This window comes from Emydura macquarii, unplaced genomic scaffold (assembly GCF_026122565.2).
Source record: "Emydura macquarii macquarii isolate MOO-44397 ecotype Brisbane River unplaced genomic scaffold, CSIRO-AGI_Emac_v2 contig_480, whole genome shotgun sequence".
Lineage (NCBI taxonomy): Eukaryota > Metazoa > Chordata > Testudines > Chelidae > Emydura > Emydura macquarii.
The window spans coordinates 9,839,023-9,859,818 of NW_027130617.1; the positions used below are offsets into that span (position 1 = coordinate 9,839,023).

The 20,796-nt window shown below is 39.1% G+C and overlaps 1 protein-coding gene across 6 annotated transcripts in view; it reads left to right on the top strand.

The window, feature by feature from the left end:
• Positions 1-1,597: 1,597 nt before the first annotated feature.
• Positions 1,598-20,796, top strand: part of EVI5 (ecotropic viral integration site 5) — a 111,390-nt gene continuing 92,191 nt past the window's right edge. For 4 of the 6 annotated variants that reach the window (XM_067538469.1, XM_067538470.1, XM_067538471.1 and 1 more), the window contains exons 1-2: positions 1,598-1,645; positions 17,135-17,364. In XM_067538469.1, the coding sequence (XP_067394570.1) occupies positions 1,610-1,645; positions 17,135-17,364 (266 nt within the window). In that variant the 5' untranslated portion in view covers positions 1,598-1,609. Of the gene's footprint in view, positions 1,646-3,523; positions 3,648-17,134; positions 17,365-19,170; positions 19,309-20,796 lie in introns of those variants that run through there. The other 2 variants (XM_067538472.1, XM_067538476.1) reach the window with 2 other exon arrangements.

Here is a 20,796-nt window from a genome sequence, read left to right on the forward strand (position 1 = left end):
AGTCCTAATCTGACTGGTTTTATAAATGACAAAAACAACAAAGACATCAATTCTGAAAGATGCTGTGCATGGATACAGACATCTGTCCATGGTGAGCTGTTTGCAGGATTAGACCTCTAAAATGTCTTGGCATTTATTGGTTTCTAATGTAATTTTAATGTCATTTTAGACTTTTTAAAGTATTGCTTACATTAAAAATAACTTTGAGTGCTTAATTTCCACCTGCTCTATCAGAATAGCTCCTGTGTTAATAGACATAAATTAGAACTGTGCCTGTGTATCTAAAATACATTTAGGCTACATTATTACACAACATTCAGGACAGGATTTGTATCTGCTTCTCCAGAACTGAAGAACTGTCAGTTAATCCAAGTGTGTTTCTTAAACTGCTGGACAGGACATAGTTCTTTGATAACAGGGTAAATTAACATTACAAATAACTTCACGGGCACATTTATTTTTGAAGTGTTGTATATATTACATTATATTTTTCAGCCTTTGCTGATAGAGATACTTTTTGTTATGAAGGAGAATGGGAAAAATAACCTTTAATCTTAAAATAAATTATTCAAAAATTGTTTACACACAAGAGTTCTGTGAGTTTTAACTAGGGTAAGTTTGAAGAGTCTGTGTCATATACTTATTGCAGTAATTACGGGCACATAAAAAGTCTGACACAGAGTGCTAAATTTCTTTAAGGACCCATTTTGAATTCTTAAAGTAATTAAACAGCTTCATTGCTAAATTCTCAGAAAATTAATCTTATACTCAAAGAGTAATTGCTGTAATTTTTGGGAGGATAGGCTTTATTTTTCCACTTATAACAAAGAGGTTGAATTTCTACTTTAGAGGCAAAAGTCAAATCAACCTTCTTGATGGAGTCACCACTGCATATTTAATGATGATTATGTGTGTGTGTGTGTGTATATATATATTTTTTTTCAAACACACATTAATTAAAAATAAATTTCCCAAGCAAATCTATAAACATCAATCACAATACACAAAACAAATCAAAACAAAATAATCTAAGTCTGAAGTTATTTCAGTGTTTACTGCTGACAGTTATTCAATAAAGAAAAGGAAAATATAAATTAAGATATAAGTGACTCTCAAAATCACAGTGTTTTCTTATATCAAGCAGGCAGCACTCATTATGCCTCTATGTCTTGCTAATTCCAGAAACTGTTTAACCATGTCTGGGTTAGGACTTTAGAGGGTTCAAAATTTCACCCTATTCTCCTTTTAATTGTAAGGTACTTGTTTCTTTTCTTATAGTCTAAATAAATATTTCTTATCTAATAAGAATTCTCACAAGGACCTTATACTTTTATATAAATATCTATGGCTAATAATATCCCAACCAGTATCACCCAAGAAAGAATAAGACTTAATTTCCCTTCTTCTCTTCACATGGAAACTTTTTGTATTGATAGTGTCTTAATATTACTTACAGGCCACCTTCACCTCCCCATGATGAATGGAACAGAAGGAAGGGTTACATGGGTAGATCTAGGCGGAGTCTCTGGCCACACCCCCGAATCAGCTATAAATTCAGACCAAATCTCTTTTTTCTGTTTCCCCTCTACCTAAAATGTTTGTTGTTAAGATGGCTACTATCCCTAGAGCCTATGGTTTCATGCAGGTAAAAACAAAAATATTTCATTTTGTAATAAAAAACTGCTTCCTCAAGGTAATGCCTTAAAATTGGAAAATATTTATATTTGAGTTTTTTTTCTTGTGATTTATTAACATCTAACCTTCAGTGTCTATGCTGGATTTTAAAAGTGTTTTCCTTCAATTTTATGTTGTGTGGAACAAAATAGTGCACAAATCCTTGGTGGAACTGTCTTGTCCATATCTGGAGGGAAACCTGTTTGAGTAATGTAATTTTTGCTTAAACTGTAAACTCTTTGGAATAGGGACTGTCTCTTTGGTGTGTGTTTCTAGAAGGCTTAGCACTATGTGGCTGTGATTCATGTCTGGTGATCCTTGGTGTTGTTGCAATAAGTTATTTTATTATATTTTGATTCTCTACTTCTGTCTTTGCAATAATCACAGTTGTGATAATCTTCTTGGAATAGGAAGTCATAGTAGCAATCCAGTGTATGATCTTACAGTAGGGACTAACTTTTTTGAAGCAATTCCTTACCCTTTCTTAAGGGTTTGTCTTTGTATAATGTATGCACACCTTTTGTAGTTAAAACTAAACTGTGCATGTTTCTTTTAGCTGCTGTTCTTTGAACTATTCTGTCCTTATCTGTAGCCTACTATATGCCAACAGTGCAGGGTCATCCTTAATGCTTATGGAATTTCATGTGGTGGTTTGTATGAGCAGCATTTACAAATAAAAGGAAAGCTTTTTGTATTAGTATGGTGCCTACTGCAATAGTGAAGGTACTCCTTCACTAGTAGAATTGGTGCAGACTGTCCCTTGGTTGTTTGTACAGTGCCTAAAACCAAGAGTCCCTGATCTGGTTATGTTAAATATAAAAAAGTGAGGCTATAATCTTGAATGAGGCCTTTGGGTACTACCATAAAATAAAGACATTTTTATATATAGCATCAAATGTATATGGCACTAGGCTAGGCAAAAGCTATAGACATGGCCTCTGTGCCAAAGAACCTACATGCTAAGTTTGACAAATTTATATAAGGCAATATATCCTAAGGAGAAGTGTGGCACCCAAGTTCTGCAATGGCTGCAATTTCTAGAATGCTTCCCGTGGAAGTGTTAGGCAAAAATGGTGAAGGAACCAACTACTATTTGAGGTCCACCCTAGGGGGAGGGAACAGCCTTTTGGGGGAGTACAATAACCACTCAAATGCTGTTAGTGCATAGATGCCTGGTGGATGCAAACAAGATAGTCAGTCTGTCTGTGTCTAAACCAAATGGGAGCTGGTTTCAATAAGCTTAGGGAGCCACTGATTAACAAAGCGCACTGAAATCCGGGCAAATCAGTGGAATACCCAACATGAACCACATTTCTGTGCAATTGTTGTCCCTTTCAGCCCCTGAATTGGAGTCAGTGCCTCTTCCATCCTCTGCCACCCAAAGCGATGGCCATGGGTGGTGAATAACGGCTCTGGGGCAATGGCTGCTGTCTTAGGACTCCAGAGTGCCGTCCAGTCCAGCCCCCTTTCTTCCTCCTGCCTGTGCGGGTCCAGCCCCCCTGGCCACCCCGCCGTGTGGGGCTCAATCCTCCAGAGCTGCGGGGGCGACCGGCCCTTTGCCATTTCAGGGGAGGGCCGGCAAGCGGCTGGCGGTGGCCGACGCCGACCCTCTCCTGCAGGCGGGGGCGCTGCCCTCAGCCCCTGTGTGGGGCTCGGCGGCTCCCGAGTCCCTCCGCGGGCCGGGGCCTGGGGGCTACTGACACCCGGGGGCAGGGAGCTGTCCTTCTCACGGCCGCCGGCCGCTCGCTGGCTGCGGCCTGGGTGGGTGGGGGAGTGTGCGCCTGCGCGCCGGGCCGGGCTCGCGGAGGGACGTGGCCCGGCTGCGGCTTCCTAGGGCCGGAGGAGGGCGGCGAGCTCGGGGGCAGGGCGGCGGGACCGGCCGGGCGAGGAGCTGCGAGGCGGCGGCTGCGGGCCGGGCTGCACGGTCGGGAAGCCGATGTTCGCCCCCCGCCCCCCCGGCAAACGCTTCCAAGGTGAGGGGCGGGCGGGCAGCGGCGGACTAGACCCCAGCCCCGCTCAGTGGGCATGGGCGGGGTGGGGACGACCCCAGCCACCGGGCCTAAGCCTTTCCGCAGGGTCCGGGGGCTGCGGGCCGGGCCGGGGAGCAGTGACAGGGACATGCCCTCCCCGGTTTCCCGCTCCCTTCCGGCTTCCAGCCGCTCTCCTCTCGCGTCTCCCTTGTTCCTGCCTCCCCGAGGGGCCGGGCCGGATCCTCGCCTCGGCCATCGCTGGAGCTGGGGCTCTCGGTTGCTCGCCCTGGGGAGCCAGGAGATCAGCCTCTGTGGTGTGGGGCTGGGACTAGCGGCTCTCGGTTTCAAGCTGTGAACCAGCTGCGGGGCAGCCCCCGGGTGAGCCGCCGGAGCTTTGCTGGGCTGGGGGTGAGGTGGTGGTGGTGGTGGGGGTGAGGCTCTTTGCCCACTGGGATTGCCTCTCATATCAAAATCTGTCGGGTACTTGAGTCCTTCCTGACTGCCTGAAACATCATAAGTCCAAGGGCTTCACGTTATAGCCCTCTGACCTCGTGTGAACGCGCTCTCCCAGCCCCACTGAAGAGCCCACCGGGCTGGGATGCTCCAGGACAGCACCAGGACTTCGTCACAGTGACGCCTCCTTTCATTCATGCAAGAAGGAGATTCCACTGCGGCAGCATAATCACAACATGTATTCCGTTGTTAAACGCTCATCTTGTTTCAGGAGGAGTGGATGCTCGCATGGCTTCAGTTTATTTGGATTTAGGAGTCTTTAAAGGTGGTGGATTGTGGTGGTTTATGTAGAGAGAGAAGTAGCTAGCTTACAGCTTCACAATGAAATAGCACCCACACAAAAATGTCAAACCTCTTGAGGGGTCACCAAAAGAGATCTTGATGGTCTTACCTGGAGAGAGTAATTTTGTCTGGATAAAATGGAGTTGACATATTAAACCAAAAAGGTTTGGGAGTTTCACTCTTCCAGGGCTTTACTTTGGTTCTTGAAATATTTAATTCATGATAAATTCTTGTCTTCAGACATGGTCTGTACTATTCTGGTTATGTAACATGCATAAAAAATTGAATGTTTAGAAGTCTCTTAATAAGGTGGTCAGTTTACAGTCCTTGACAAATTTTTCTTATTTCAATTTGTATTCCCATCATTACATTTGTTGAGTTGCATATTATTCCTGCTTTTCTTCTTTAATATGAAACAGAGGGAGCTGCTTCATTGTTAAATTTGAAACTGATTTGCCATTATCTCAATTACCAATCCCCCAACTACCCAAGAAGAGAGAGATCTGATCAAAATTTATATGCTTCAGTTTATTCCCAAAACAAAGCTTGGTGAAACACTTGAAGTCTTCTTGTTCTGAAAACTTGCATGATCACTCTTCAAAAAATTCAGGTAGTCTAACTCGTATCTCCAAAAAGGGGGGGGGGGAAAGGTGCGAGTGGAAGACTAGCGGAGAAGATAAAATGCATAATAGAAATAATACCTCTTGTGGTGCTCTCACTTAATTAGATGTGGGGAAGGGGTTAATAGGACCTTATCAAAACAGGGTTATAAAACCAAGCCAATGGAATGCTGAGAAGGTGTAAGAAGAAAAGGTAGAGGAAAATGTTTGGCCTGTTGAGCTTATCCAAGGAGACATGAAGCAAGGATGGACTAGGAAAAGTAAGGACTATATACTGCTTAAGGCTGCTTTGTAAATTGACTGTCTTTCTGTGACACAAATCTGTTGCTTGCAGAGAGCAGGGGTTGGGGCTAGAATAAAGACAGCCCAGGATTTCATTCACTAATCTGTGGGGTGGGCTGGAGAAATGCTGTGTCTATGAATGGGTCCTGTATTTTATTTTCCCTTTCCCCTTTCTTTTCTCTGCTGTTACGTCTTGGTTGTGCTTTTAGGGATTGTTTTTCACATGTATGTAGTTCAAGACTTAAAGCTGCTGTTAAAATGTTTATAAATTAATTTGCCACTGCCTCAGGTGTAAGTTGGAAGGGGAAATGTAGCTGGGGAGCAGTTTGGAAGGAGGTATGATGAGGGAGGCAGTGGAATTGGAGCGACATGGATAGGGAATAGGGGACTAGGTGGCATGGAGCTGTGCTGCCTGGTGTTGGAAATTTGAATCTGTTTGTGCTGGAAGTAGATGGTGGTGGGAAAAATTTAAAAGCAAAATAAAACTGGGAGGAAACTCCCCCTCCCCATAATGGAATTTCCCCCTGAATAGCCTCCCTCTCCAGCAAGTGAGATTCTGTCTTGCTGCTGCTGAGATCTGAAATCACAAATAAAAAGTTCAAAACAATCTTATTTAAATCAATGTAACTCCATTGTTTATTACATGTTGCTTGTTTTTACTTCCTTCACATTTTATAGTCTTAACTTGTAAAATGGGTGTTCTGTACCTATTTCTTTAGTTTCCTAATTAAGTAGACTGCCAGATTTTATGTAGAATTTTTTTCTACTTAGAAGTTTCACACTTAACATGCGCCATTAATTTTTTTAAATACCCTTGCATCCAGCACACTGGGCACATGTACATTAAGAACAACAAATCTTAAATTAATAAATTATAAACCCACCTTACTGAAACAGCCTTTTTAATTCCAGTCTAATTCTCCTACTATTTGAAGGCCTGGCAAAACAGTATTATGTACAACGTATCCAAATAAGTAGCAAGAGTCTCAACTTTTTTCCTGAAGTAAATAGCAACGAAAAATATAATTAATTGTTAGACATTCTCGACTGTTCAAGAACTGAGCACATGTAGCACATTAGCTTATAGATGGCACAATGAGTTAAATGCATTTATCTTACCTGTTTATAGGTTTACTTGTTTGTGAATTTTGGTTTACTTTACGTTGGAAAACTAGTGTGGTTTCATCATATTTTTGTGGATGTTGGCTACATCACAAAATAATGCTTATCTTGCTACCTTTTTGGGAGACCACTAAACGGCATAGAAGAGGTAACGAAAGTTGGGACTAAAGTGTATTGATAATGTATAGGAAAGCTTGAGTGAATGGTATCTGTATTTCATATGCTAAAAATATGCATTTTAACATGTTTATATAGAATCAGAAGCTAGAACTGGAAGGGAAAACGGACATTTTAGATTAAATCTAATGTCTAGTGCAGGCAATTCCTTACATTACTCTGTTATCTAATATCTTTCAAAGGTTTTCCTTGATGTTGTTTCAGTGGCTCCTCTCCGCATTGATTCCACTGTTAAACTGATATTGTGAGGAAGTTTTTTCCTTCTGTCTAAACTTGCTCTCGTGTAAGTTACAGCCTCAGTGTAAAATTATCTGTCAATGTGTTTGAGTCATGGTGTTACTTGGATGTCCAGCTTATATAAACTGTTTAAATACTTCACTGTTTTTAAAGGGTTCCGTCCAGGAGAACTTTTCTATTATACTGGAACAGACAGTGGCCTCTACCTGATATTTCATATCTTCTTGTGCCTAGCCTCCATTTTTTCCCGGTCCTTACAGATGATCATGTTACCCTCATAATTATGTTTGAATACCCTTACATTGTTTTGGGTTGCATAGTTGCAAATGTTGACTATTCATTCCTCTTTAACATTCTAGCCACTTTGTCTGATGTCCTGTGATAGTCCTTTCCACTGGTGCACTGGGAATACCTTTGTGCTTAAGGCATCAGACTAGGAGTTCTACTGTTTCTGACTCTGCCACAGACTGATTCCAGTCAAGTTATTTAATCTGTCATGTAATAGTTCCCAATCTGTGCAAACTAGTTTTATTTTGGAAAGCAATTGAGACATCACATAGCAAGTTATGAACATTCCTGTTTGCCCAGTGCACATGGGTTATCTTTGATAACTTTCATTATTAACACCTGCATTTTCTCATTTAATCTTTATTTTGTTGCCTGTAAACTTGGATTATTTTATTTGAACAGTTGAAACTTTCAAAAATGCATGGAAATTAAGTATTTTGATAATAGTTAAATGCAATGGACTCTATCACAAGATCCGCTAGTGAGTCTAAAATGAAATTACCAGAGTTTAAATTCATATGAATTTAAGGCTTCTGAGTGTTTTAATGTGGCCTACTGGACAATGTCTCATGGCAGTGTGTGAATCAGTGTGGTGATCTGATGCACATTTGTCAATGTTCTAAATAGATGTTTGATCAGTTATTCTAAGCTTTATAAATAGCAGAGCATAAGATTCCAGCTGAGTGTAATTGTGTTTTCTGCATAACTTTTCTTCAGTGTATATGGATACATTTTCTAAAAATAGATTGCTATTGCCTCAGGTTGTGGGAAGGCTCTTTTAAGATCTGATAAGATGGCATGGCAGAAATAGCTTAATATGAACTTGTTTGTTAGTAAAACATATTGAACTTCATGTTCAATGGTGTTCATCATATTACAAGTTGTGGTGCTTGTTGAAGACATCTGTCTTCCCTGGAGGATATATAGAGAGTGGTTGGGCTATGAGGGGACTTGAAAATGCGTACTTGAATGAATGGAAGTCTAGAATTAAACTATAATTTTGAATTCTGTGAATTTCAGACTTTAAAAAAAATTACAATTCTAATGTTCTTCCTCATATTACTTTTAGTTCTTGGAATGTGGAAAGCCATGATCTATTCCAGGAGTGGGTGGGTGAGGTTCTGTGGCCTGTGTTGTTCAGGAGGTCCGATTAGATGATCATAATGGTCCCTTCTGACCTTGAGTCTGAGTCTGTGATGCATAGTGGAGGTTATAACATCTTTTACAGCCTGGTTAAATATATACAGAATTTCGTAGTAGTCTTTAAGGTAACACTCAGAACAGTAATTGTTCTATGAACTAGAGAAGGCATGCAGATAAGCCATATTAAGGGCTGATAAATTATTCTAGTAATACCTCAATTTCTTTTGTAACAGTAGCTAATGGAGCTATGGGATTGTAATAAAGACATATACATGTTCAGTAAATACTCTGAAATCTTTGTTACTGCATATCATGAGTGTTTCCTTTTATTTGAAGGGGGACTGTCTTTTTATTCTGTTTGCACAGTGCCTACCACTGGTCCTGGTCCATGATTGGGGATCTCTGGTGCTACGGTAATACTATACTACTACTAAATTTAATTCAAGACTACCGTTAATCTGTGCTTCAGTACTTTATGCTGGATGGTATTCACAAGGTTCTCCATTTTTAGAGGATAGCCAAGCTTAGTTTTTCTGGGAACAGTATGGTTAAGTGGATGAGACATGATTCTGTCAAGGTAGAGACATAGGTTTTATTCCCAGCTCTGCCAGAAAATACATTGTTGTGTGCCTTCTCAGACCCTAGTTACCATTTCCGTTAAGTTGGGGGTGACAAAGGGTTGAAACCAGAAGTCTTGCTCAGTCATAAAAACTGAAGTATACAGTTAATATCACTCCAACCTCACACTCTGATTTGGCTTACAAATAATTGGCTTCTGTTTTTGCTTATTGCTAAAGTTCCAATAACTTCAGTGAATTTATAAAAGCCCCAATTAGGATAAACACAAATACAATCTCTACAAGGGGGAGGGGCATGCAATCTAAAACACACAGTGGAATGATCTCTCTCTTTGCAGACAAATATAGTGACAGAGTTTATTGCATGTTTTGGGATTTTGTGTAATTTTTAATTGAAGGTGGACGTAGGGTGATGGGAAATGTCAGGAATAGAGTTAGTAAGAGTTAAACTTCCCTTTAAATACTACTTATGAATGGTTGTAGAAGTAGGGTATTCCATAACTATTACAGAAAATAAAATAAGGATTCTTGTTGCTTCCAGTTTGGATCTTTTGACTGTATTGATGTAATCTTGGCTTTATTTTCTTTTGTCTTAAGTGGATAAGACTGATCTACCAATTACTTAAATTTATCTTCCCCCGAAAAAACTAATTGCGTCTTTCATCTTCCTGTTCTTCATTCAGGCTCTGCAGTACATCATTCCATGCCAAGATGTTTCTGGTATGTTTACTTGCTTTGGAAATATTACTCAGTGGCATTGCAAGACAGTCTCTATATAGCAGGGGTGGCCAACCAGTCAGAGACGAAGAGCCAAAAAATAGCTATAGATACCACAAAGAGTCACATTTACCTTACCCTCTGCCGAAAATTCACTCTGATCCGTCAATTTCGGCGGCAGCTTGTCAATTTCACTTTGGCTCCCCTTACAATGCCCAGAGCAAAGAGCTGCATTTGTATGAGCAAAGAGCTGCATGTGGCTCGTGAGCCGCGGGTTGGCCACTCCTGCTATATGGTGATTATATTAGCTGTACTTTTCCTTAAGATCAACCAGGTTCTGTCTACATTTGTATTTGGATGAATTGCAATACTTACCTTTTTTAAGCAATTCAAAGCCTTTGACAAACTAATTAGTTCCTACAATATCCTGTGAGGTACGCTATTCATCTTTATAATAATGCTGTTTTATTTAAAATGAAGCAACAATAATTTATGTCTTCACTGCAAAAGAGCATAGGAGGTGCTACCTGTAAGATACATGCACATATGTGTTTGAGTCTTCAAAACCCCAATTGATCTTATCTTTTTGCATGAAAGGTGCTATCCAAACACTGATATTAAAGCAGAGGTTTCTTAAAGCTGATCTTTAAATATGAAGATCTCTGAACTAGGGGTGGACAAACAAATTCAGTTAAGATAAACCAGTCTGAAATTTTTTTTCAAGCTTAAATTAGGACCTAACTGTTCTCCTAGGTGCCCTGTTATCCCTACCTTGGTACTTCTGCCTTTGGAGATCTTATGGGGAGTTGGCATGATCTGTTCACATTTTTTTGAATGACTGTCTTGCTCGTGACAGTAGGGGATTCATAGTACTCTGTAGGAAAGCTTCTGCACGCCTTGTTGTTAGGAATGCATGTTTTTACCATCCTACAATTTGGATAAAGCCTTAAATAGGCATTTCCTGTTGCCTTATGGTATTTAGCATATCTTCCCTCTCAATATGACACAAATAATATGAGACTCAAATCCAGCAATAAAGTCACATCATGATAGATTACATAAATGAGCTTGTCTGTTTTAGCAGCTAACCTGACAGACACATTCCTGAAACAAGGTGGGTGAGGTAATATCTTTCATTAGACCATCTTCTGCTGGTGAAAGACAAGCTTTCGAGTTTACACAAATTCCCAGCATTTGACTCATGTACAGCATCCAGGCTTTGTGACCTTTATGGAGAATCCTTCCCTTGGTAACAAATTTCTCCCGAGCAAACTTCAGGAATTTAAGGATTAAGGTGTCCTATCTCCTAATGAATGATACTGTCCATCAAAGCCCAGATTTATTTCCTGTTGATAGGTAGCTCAGCCAATATTTCCCTTCCAGTGTTGAAGCTTTAGTTCTGGTCTTTTACTTCAAGAACCCTAACACTTCCTCCAAACCAAATTTTAGTTACCTAGGAGTTGGTTAGTGTCTAAAATAGAGGATAAGCTCAAACTTCAGGTGCTCAGATACTATAGAAGAGTATACTATTCTATAGCAGAGAGGGTCCAATGTAAGAATCTACCTAAATGGATAACTTGGTGAAATTGCAATTCTTGTGTCCTGCATCAATTCTAGTTGGACTTCCATTTTGGCTCCTTTGCTACCCAGGGGATACAACCTCATATTGGAAAGTCCAAAGAAGGGCAGGTAAGGAGGAAGAGAAAAGATAATAATGTATTGGCTATAGCCTTTGAAATATGGCAGAAGGAAAATGTAGAATTAAACTGCTGGTTATACCCATACCATATATGGGCCACAGGCCTATAATGAGTTTCCCTAGAGGACCATCTTTTCTACAAAAAAGATGAGACTACTGAGGCATTTACAGAATGAAAATTCACCCCACTACGTGAGCTAGCCATTGTCTGGCAGGCCCTAGACATGCTTATTTGCACATTGCCTGTTCTTTCTGCATGACTTCTAAGTTCTGAGTAGTAAGCCCTGCTTTGGTGATGTGATGTGGGTTGTGATAGCTATCCATTCCATATTGGGATAAGATCACCAAACTGTCACTTGAAACCATGTTTCCAGGTTGCCAGAGTTGACTAGTTAGTTTCTTCCTTAGGGGAAAGCAATATTTTAAGTTCACATCCATGCTATTCTTGTTCTCATGTTTTGCTAAGATATCAAGAACTTTATATAAGGCATTGGTTTTATTAAATGCTTTTCTTAGATGATTCTTTAATGAGTTTTCAGTGAGGTGAAATGGCAAAAGCAATGAGCAGTAAAGACCTTCCTTGAATACATTTCTATTTATAGCAAGTAGGCATAAGGGTAAACATGAGACAAATACATAAGCATGGAGGAAAAGGGAAAATGAAAACATGATAAAAGTACAGAAGACTCTTACAATTCCATTAGCTGTTTTGGTTTTGTAAGCATAAATGTGGATCTAAAATTAGTGCTGACAAAGTCCTACAAGAGGGTCTAGTTTCAAAGTTCAGAAAATGAATTAAACAATTTAGTGTGTAGTGTAGTTTCAAGTAATAAAGCATTAACATAATGCAGTTTTAACTATGCTTCACTAGGTGGAGCCTTTAGGGTCCAAATAGTTACTTCTGTTTTTGACTTCACGGATGGAGATAAGCACAATAATATCCTTATGAAAATGAATCTGGAATTAAAATCAAATTTTAATTCTATGCTACCAATTCTAAACTGCTCTGAACATAAAAATATTTTCTAATTTATATATTTTGCTAATATTATTTTCAGGTCCTGTTAGTAGACGTTGTAAAGTAATAAAATCAATTGCTGGGATGACAGCGTTTATTTATACTTTCTCTGCAAGCATTAAGATACTAAGTATTTACCTGGTGCAGAACACATGTGAGGATGACAAAAAGGGTAATCTGGAAAAATCATGGGCTGCATTATGCTATTTTCCTAGGTCAATTTGCCTATTTTTTTTTGCTCTGTTGGAGAGTTTTGTTGCACTTCATCTTTCATGTCAAGATATCAAAGTTCTTACAAAAGCTGGGTAAACATTGTCTTCATTTTACAGATGGCTAAACCGAGGCACATTAAAGTTAAGTGACTTGTGCAAAGCCGCAGTCAGAGTTGAGCACTGAACCTGGGTCTTCAGTTTCCCAGTCCAGGTCTCTAATCACTAGACTGCATTCTTAGTTTGAGTTCAGCAATTTCTGCAACTAGTGAACTGCTACAGTGAAATGCTCATTCGGTAGTTTAATTGTTTACATGCAAGATTCCCTTCAATATTAGCCAAACTGGCCACAAAATGAAGTTCATAAGTTCTAGCATGTTGACTTGATTTTGTGATTTTGGACTAGACAGAATTCCTGTGGCTAAAATCTAAAAGCTTTTAATGTAATGTTTGACTCAAAGCAAGTAAAGGTTTAAGACTGACACGAAATAACTTCTTGGAATTGTTAGAAATGCACTTTGACCTGCTGAGAAAGCACTGGATCGATCACTTAATGGTAACACTGTAGTTCAGAAGAAATTGTAATTTGCTTTTTTTGCAGTTTGGAGTCTTAATTGAAAGAAGAAGATGGCAAGGCAGCGTTGCATTTTACTTTAGCAACTTTGTTTTTTTTTTCCTCTCAGTTTAACTGTAAGTAACTTGTATTTCTTTACATTTTGGCAGAATTAAAAGCAGTGAATGCAATTTCAAAAGAGTAAAGTATGTGAAAACTATCAACCTGGAACACTGGATTTGTTACATGTTTGTGTGAAAATACAATTCATAATTAGTGACTAGTATTATCAAACCTTTGTTTAAACAATTACACTTCAAAACTAAAATTTAGCCCTTGTTATAGATGTGAGGCTGATGTCTTTGGAGAATGAATTCACATCCACAGAAGATGCAACACAGATGTTGTCAGAGTAGGCTTCTCCATAGTGTCCTGGTAGTGTGCCTTACTGTTGGCTTGGATGATGCACTTCTTGGGAAATGTAGGGTGGCTCAGACACTCTACCTTGCAATTTTAACTTTTCTTGAGGCTAATGTGCTAATTTGTGTCAGTTATGAATGCAGCTTTTGTAATGTGGATTGTTCAAACTGGGCTGAAAATGCTGGTTTATTCTGTATAGGCTACTTAACTGTAGCCTGATAGTACCAACTGAGCTGGGCTGAACTTGAGGACCTTCAGTAGGTGAATGGCTGCATATGGAATTACCAATTCCTCAAGATGGTGGTTCCCAAACTTCTTTGCTATGTGGACCACATCTCATGGGCCATCTACCCTCTCATTCATAATAGCGTCACATTGCTGTGATAATTAGAGAAGTCACTTACATGGAATATTGTATTTTCAGCTGTTAATATGATTCATCGTCACAGCATGACTACTAACAAGTTCCTTGTGAACCACTAATGGGAACCATTGGCTGGAACAATCTCATCTCCAACATATTTTTAAATTTAAACTCGTTGGCTTTTAGAATTAAGTTAACTGCAATCCCAGTAAACTTGAATGCACTCAATTTTTCTAGGTTTAATTGTTTTAATAACTGATTCTGACCCCTAACAGGCAATGTTGGGTTGATCAGAGAATTACTGTAGTGTTCCTAATTAATTCAGTTTGTTTCTCCTGATCAAGGCAAAGTGGAGCTCTTCAATCATGTTTAAGGATGTTTGTTGAAATAGGTTGTTAGCACAATTTTCTCATTAGGTAACAAGTAATGGCTTAATATAACAAAAACAGCGTAAGAGGTTTTGTCTCTAGTTATGTTACGATAAATTAGACACTTTGTAATGATGTAACTTTGTCCTAACTGGTACAGTAATATTAAAGCTTGAATCACTTTTCTATAGGGAAACTTTGAGTGCCAGGAGCCACATTGAAATGTGGTCAACTTTACTTTTGTGGGTGGATGCCATAGTGTCACTACATTTGAAACTAAATTTCTTTTCATGGCTCTAATGGACTTTTCTGATTGAAATAAATCCGTTTGAGGTACATTTATAGATAGTAAACTTTGGCATAAATGTTTACTATTGTGCTAAATACCGGTGTTACAGCCTAGCTGCATGTGTGTTCTGTTATGTGAAATTTCAGATGCTTAACTTGTTTGCTTTTATTGCATAAGTACAAGTACACTTTAGTTATATAAAGCCTCTAATTTGATATCCCAAAGTACATGTCTAATGTAATCCACGTCTGTGATGCTAGGAGGTTAAATAACTTGGCCAAGGTCTCACAAGTATAGAACCCACTCTTGACTTGTTCCTGTTTTTAACTACAAGTTGATCCTTCCCTTTGTTAGCTTGCTTTTTAATAAAGAATTATAGGGTTGTACTTTTGACAAACGATTTTAGAAAGCTTGTGTCTTGCAGATGGGAAATTAAATTTAATGTTGGTTTTTTAAAATGTAAGTTCTGACATGAAGCTGTACCAACTTGGAGTGATTGTAACTTAAATTTCCAGGCAACAGTTACCAGCTTTTGGCACTATCTAGCCTTTATAGCATACTCTTGCAGCCCTGTGCTCACTCACTGCAATGAGTGCAATTTTGTGACTGCAACAGCCTCATTCCACCTTTATTACTCTCATTGTCTTCTGAAATGATCTGGATCTAGAGGCGTTGGCAGCCGCAGGAAGGAAGTCTCTTACATCCAAAAACTCTTGATGAACTTACTAGTCAATGTGACTGCAGTACTGATCTGTCTTCCTGCTTGCCTGAGTATCCAAAGGAAGTAGGGAAGGGAAGGAAAAAAGGAAACACTGACGAAGACACAATGGGCAAAGACCCAATGATCCATTACAGGGAAGAGGGGGAAAGAGGGTAGAACAAAAGCAAGTATATTACTTTACTTTGTTTGTTAAACACCAAACATGTTAAATAGTGTACAACCTCCTAATGCTTTGAACATATGAACACACAAAATTACCATGCCTCTGTAGAAAAGAGGGCATGTCTACATGGAGACACTCAGGAACATTATCAGAATTAACTAAAGGTGTGAATTTAAAAGTGGATTCGTTAAACTGCATTAAATCCGTGTGTGGATGCTATCATTCAGAATTGAAGTAGCCTTACTTTGATTTATCTTAATTCACTTTGGAAACAATCTTTGCAGTTGACCAGGTTTTTTGCAAATTGTAAGGAATGTCCCCACCCCAAAACTCACTGTATATTTGTTTGTAATGTGGTAAAAGAAACATGGTTTAAGAAGTTATACAGTTTTCCAGTCCACTCTTTCCAGCCCTTGAGGAAGGACAGTCTATCAGCTACTGCTAAATCTGATGATCTGATGCCTGCCTTAAAAATTGGGGCTATTTGTATCCAACAACTGAAATGGAAGTTGTCTGTTTTTTATATTGCACTTGAATTAAAGATCTCGGAGAAGGGGATGAAACACTTTCCTTGTGATTCTAATTTTTATATCTGTGTGACAAGCTGCTGTTGTTGTGTAAGCTATATCTCGCAGGATTTGTCCATGCCAGCCTGTCAATGTGAGAGTTCTGTGTGTCAAAAGGGGTAGTTTTCGGCAGTGAGACTTCAAGGAAAATTTCTTCTTCAGTCTATTTTCCTTCAACAGACCTTGACTTGTGCCAGCCATCTTTCTACCACATTTTCAGATGTGACCTAAGTTTTTTCCTTTGGTTGACAACTTGGGTAAGGGTTAGGCTTGCTATAGTCTAGCTAGTCTGTGGCTGAGAGAGATAATCTAAGCCCCTTGCGTTCCTTCAGTGGTAGAGCTTCAATGAAGTTCTTGGACTAGGCCTTTTGATTTTTGTGGATCAGACACCTTACCTTTTTTCTGAGAAACCTTGCTCAGGGTTTTCCTTAGCCCACTTGTGGGAGCAGACATGTATTCTAGAATCTAGATTCATTTCAAAATGACTACTTCATTCTCTACTGTTGGCGATCACAGGATCACTTTATCTTTGCTATTTAGCTGCGGTTCTTGTTGACTTTTAGGAAAACTTTCAGTCAGTCAGTCCCTCTTTAAGACTGGAGAGGGTACTGGGAGCAAGAACTTAACATCTGTGGTACTTACTCATAAATCTCTTGTGCATGTCAGTCTTCAGGTAAAGTTATTATCAGTAGTGTTTTACCTGTTTTGTTTAATTTCTGCACCATTATTGTTTATCAAGAGGGCTAAGAGGAGCTCACTACTTATATGTCAGAGGTACAAGCTGGTTCTGGATCCTGAGGCACTACACAGAAAAGACTAGCCTGAAAAGACACAGAAAAGATACCCTGTGGGTATCTTTGAATCATTTCCTTGATATCCTTTTGGTGGCATACTTTGTCAAGATGCTATGTGAGAACAAATACAGAATCACATATCTCTTTCTTGGGCAGCTTCCAACGATTTTGGGAATTCTGGGAAATAGGATAATCTTAGTTCGCACCTTTTTATAAGGTGCAAAATACATGACAAACACTTCAGTTTATTTTTGTAGCCTTTGGTCAGTGACAGCAGGTCCACTCAAACTAGTGGAAAAGGTATATAGTGGGATAGCTATATTCTACAATTAATCTCTGTCATCCCTTTTCCTTTTGTAATTTGCAGGTGGCGACAGACAAGGTTGCAGGAAAGCTGAGTTCTACTCTCTCATGGGTGAAGAACACTGTATCGCACACTGTCAGTCAAATGGCCAGTCAAGTGGCAAGTCCATCTGCCTCATTACACACTACATCCTCCTCTACCACTCTTTCCACTCCAGCACTATCACCAGCCTCACCAACACAGTTGAGTCCAGATGATTTAGAATTATTGGCTAAACTAGAGGAACAGAACAGGTGAGTGAGGAAACTTGGTTTTAATATTTTGCTCTTGAAATTGTTAAATGAGAACTAAAATAGGTTTATTAAAATTACAGTGGAGAACCTATTAAAAGGGAGAATATTAATGTTTTTCCAGGACCAGTATTTGACTCAATTTAAAACTGCTAGATGCAGGGAAAAGTGTTCCTTTTAAATATTCTTAATTTAGGATTTTAAAAAATCTCAAACGATATTTGTTAATTCTAGCTTTACAACAATCACTAAATATTGTTTCTTGAGTTGTACTGACAGCTGATGTTGGAACCCATAAGAGTCTGGGATACAGTTTGAAGAGGAGTGCCTCAAGTCTGAATGCTTTCACGTAATCTGTTCCTTGGCTTGTGAGATACTAATGCTGACTTTTAAACCTCTAAGATTCACAAAGTCTGCAACTTTCATAATCAGTCTAGTTTTATCTTTTTTTCCCCTCCCACTCGTCACAATGGGCTTCCATTAACAGTGTCTTCTTACTCATTTTATGAACTCATTAGCATGTCAGGCGTGTACCTCAGTGGCAGCGGATGTTGGAGAGGTTTTTACCAGCAGAGCCATCAGAATTGTGGAAACTATCAGCTCTCAGGAATCCTGCATATTCGCTTACAGTTTGAGTTCAAGGGATGATGCTTCGGTTTGTACCATGTAATTTAGGGTGTGAACCGGACCTAACATTTTTAATAGATATAGCAAAATAAGGAATATTTCAGACATGCCCCTGCCTTGGCTTAAATCCTTGAAAAGCAATATTATTTGACAACTCTTTAGTCCCTCTCTCAGTATCTCTTGCTGTCTAGAACCCAACTGTTTTGCTCTGTCCAGAGATCACTTGTTAAGTCCTGTAATTGTATCTACTTTTATGTCCAGAGAAGCTCCCAATAAACAAGGATACAAAGACTTTTTTTAATGCTGATCAGTAGCACCTCAGACCTAGTTGTCTGATTTATCTGGTTTTAGTCAAGCCTCTTGGTGAACTCTGCTCTAAGCAGTTTTTTGTTGTAAACTGTGAAATATGGTCAGAGGTCCAGCTCCTCTGTTAGTTAAGTTGACATTTTAAGAACCTGTTTTTAATTTAATTCTACATAACAGCCCTTGGTGTAATGCCATGGGCATTAAAGTCTGGATAAAATTAATGTAGCAAAGTTTTCAGACAGTTTTCAAAATTTTCCATAAAAATGTAATCATCTCTTATACCCTGGGCGCCTTGTTTTTACTAGTCGGATTAGAATATTTGTCTCTTGAAAACTGGTCACTTTTATTTTAGTTATAGTGAAGTTAGATACATTTCACTAGATCTCCATTATTGGTTACAACACACAATAGACGATAAGGAGTCCCATTGCTTATCTTCCTCCTAATAGTTCACGCCCAGCCTACTTTGTCAAGGAGGAGTTGATACACCTAACTTGAAAGCTGCTCTGTATTGTCGCAACATTTAACCTGTGCATTTTTAACTATACTCTGCTCTTTGGAAATTAAGAATTGTACTCTGAACCCAGGAAACCATAGTTGTTTGTGCTCACCAGACTTGCTGCTGGTGAAATCTTTTAAATTCAGTTTTCCCTGTTCCAGTAGGAGAGAAACTGGCCCACACGTGAAGTCAGGGGATATAGGTGAATTAAGCTGTTCAGGCTACAGTGAAAGAACCCAAAGGAGCAGTGAGACACAAGGAAACGTAAACTTTCTGCAATCAAATTGTATGGTTTTAACCTCTTAAGTTATCAAAACTGTCTACTTTTAGTTGAAATCCTCCTATGAAATGTATTGGAATGGTGCAGTCCAGAGTACCAAAGGATCTGTTTGTGGATAGTAAATAATTGATAGGATTTTTCATGAATCAAAGCAGTTTGTGTTCTGTGTCTAGTGACTCCTTACAATATAAGGAAACTACATGTTACAAATCTGAGGGTAAATGAATTCAGCAAGGTAAGGTTCAAATCATAATAGAAATGCAGTAGAATATCTTAAACTGAGGTTTCAGCCATCCATGTTTTATTTTTCCTTACTAAAGTTTTTGCAATCTTAAAATGTTTGTTCTGTGCTTTAAAAGTACATATAGTTCTTCTCTTTGATGTTGTTTGGAATTTGATCTTATTTAGTATGGAGCATGTGAGGAAAAACTGTTCTAGGTTTTAAGTCTCTATAGTGGAACATGATAGGTTAAGGTTATAGATATTTTCATGTGTACACAATGCAACTGGCTAGTGATTCTGTTCACCTCAGCTTTGAGTTCTCTGAAAATGCGATGTTTTTTGTTTCCCTTAATTGGGGCTAAATTCAGATTTAATCTTCTGGGACTATTGAGGTTAAAGGGGGCACATTACTACTTTAAACCCTTTGTTCAAAACTTGAAAATAATAGAACTACAAAGATCACACTTGGTAGATGTTGCTTTTTATGGATTAAATCACATTGTGATACATGCTTTGTTTTTTTTGTTTTTTTCCCTTAAAAAAGACCTACTTATTGTGTAAATACTAATGGGTAGGGAGCAGAAAAGGGGAAAGACAATGTAAATATCTGACAAAATGTTTGTTCTAGCTGGGAACCTGAATGTGTAGGTGCACTGAGATTTGTGCACATAAGTGGTCAACACTGCACAGAGGTTATAATTTTCTGAAAAAACTAATAGCTCAACCTCAACAATATGGTGGTTGGATGTTACTTTTTAGCTCGGACACCAATATTTACGCAACTCATCATGTTTTTGCTTTCATAGCAGCCACCCTTTCCTACAAATACAGCCCCAGTGCGAAGTGAAAATGCAACATAATACATAGTCTCTTCGATTTCAAAGTATAATCTGATCTCTTGCTTCCTACCAATACTTAAACAGAAGTAAATGGATTTATTTTTATTATGTGGCTCATTGTTAGTTAAAGATAGGTAGATCTTAAGGCCCAGTGCCCCCCTCCCCTGAGATCTTCACAAAATCAGTAGCCAACAGGAAACCAGGTGAATTCAAGCTCAATAGTTTTCTGTTCTCAGCCAGAAAGACTGAGATTCCAGTAGCCTTCCCTTACATATAGAGACCAGCACTGCTAGCACAAGGCAGTATGTGGGGATGGCCTTAACCCCTAACTTCTCTAGAGCTCCTTACAATTGCTGCAACAGCCAGCATATCTTTATATGCCCACCCACCTCCTGATATCATTGGATATCTCAAATTTAAACTCTGAACTTCGTCAGTCGCTAATAAATGGCTATAAATTTAGCTGTTTGATCTTGCCTCTCTTTGCCTACCAAACACTAAGCTCCAGATCTCATGCTCTTCTATGCTCTTCTTCCTCAATGTTCTGCTCCCCTTGCCTCTTTCATTCCTCCATCTTTGATCCTTCCTTTCTACTCCCTTCCTGCCATCCTTCTCATTCCTTTGCGCTCAACCCTAACCTTTCCCTAGCACTTTCTCCTGTT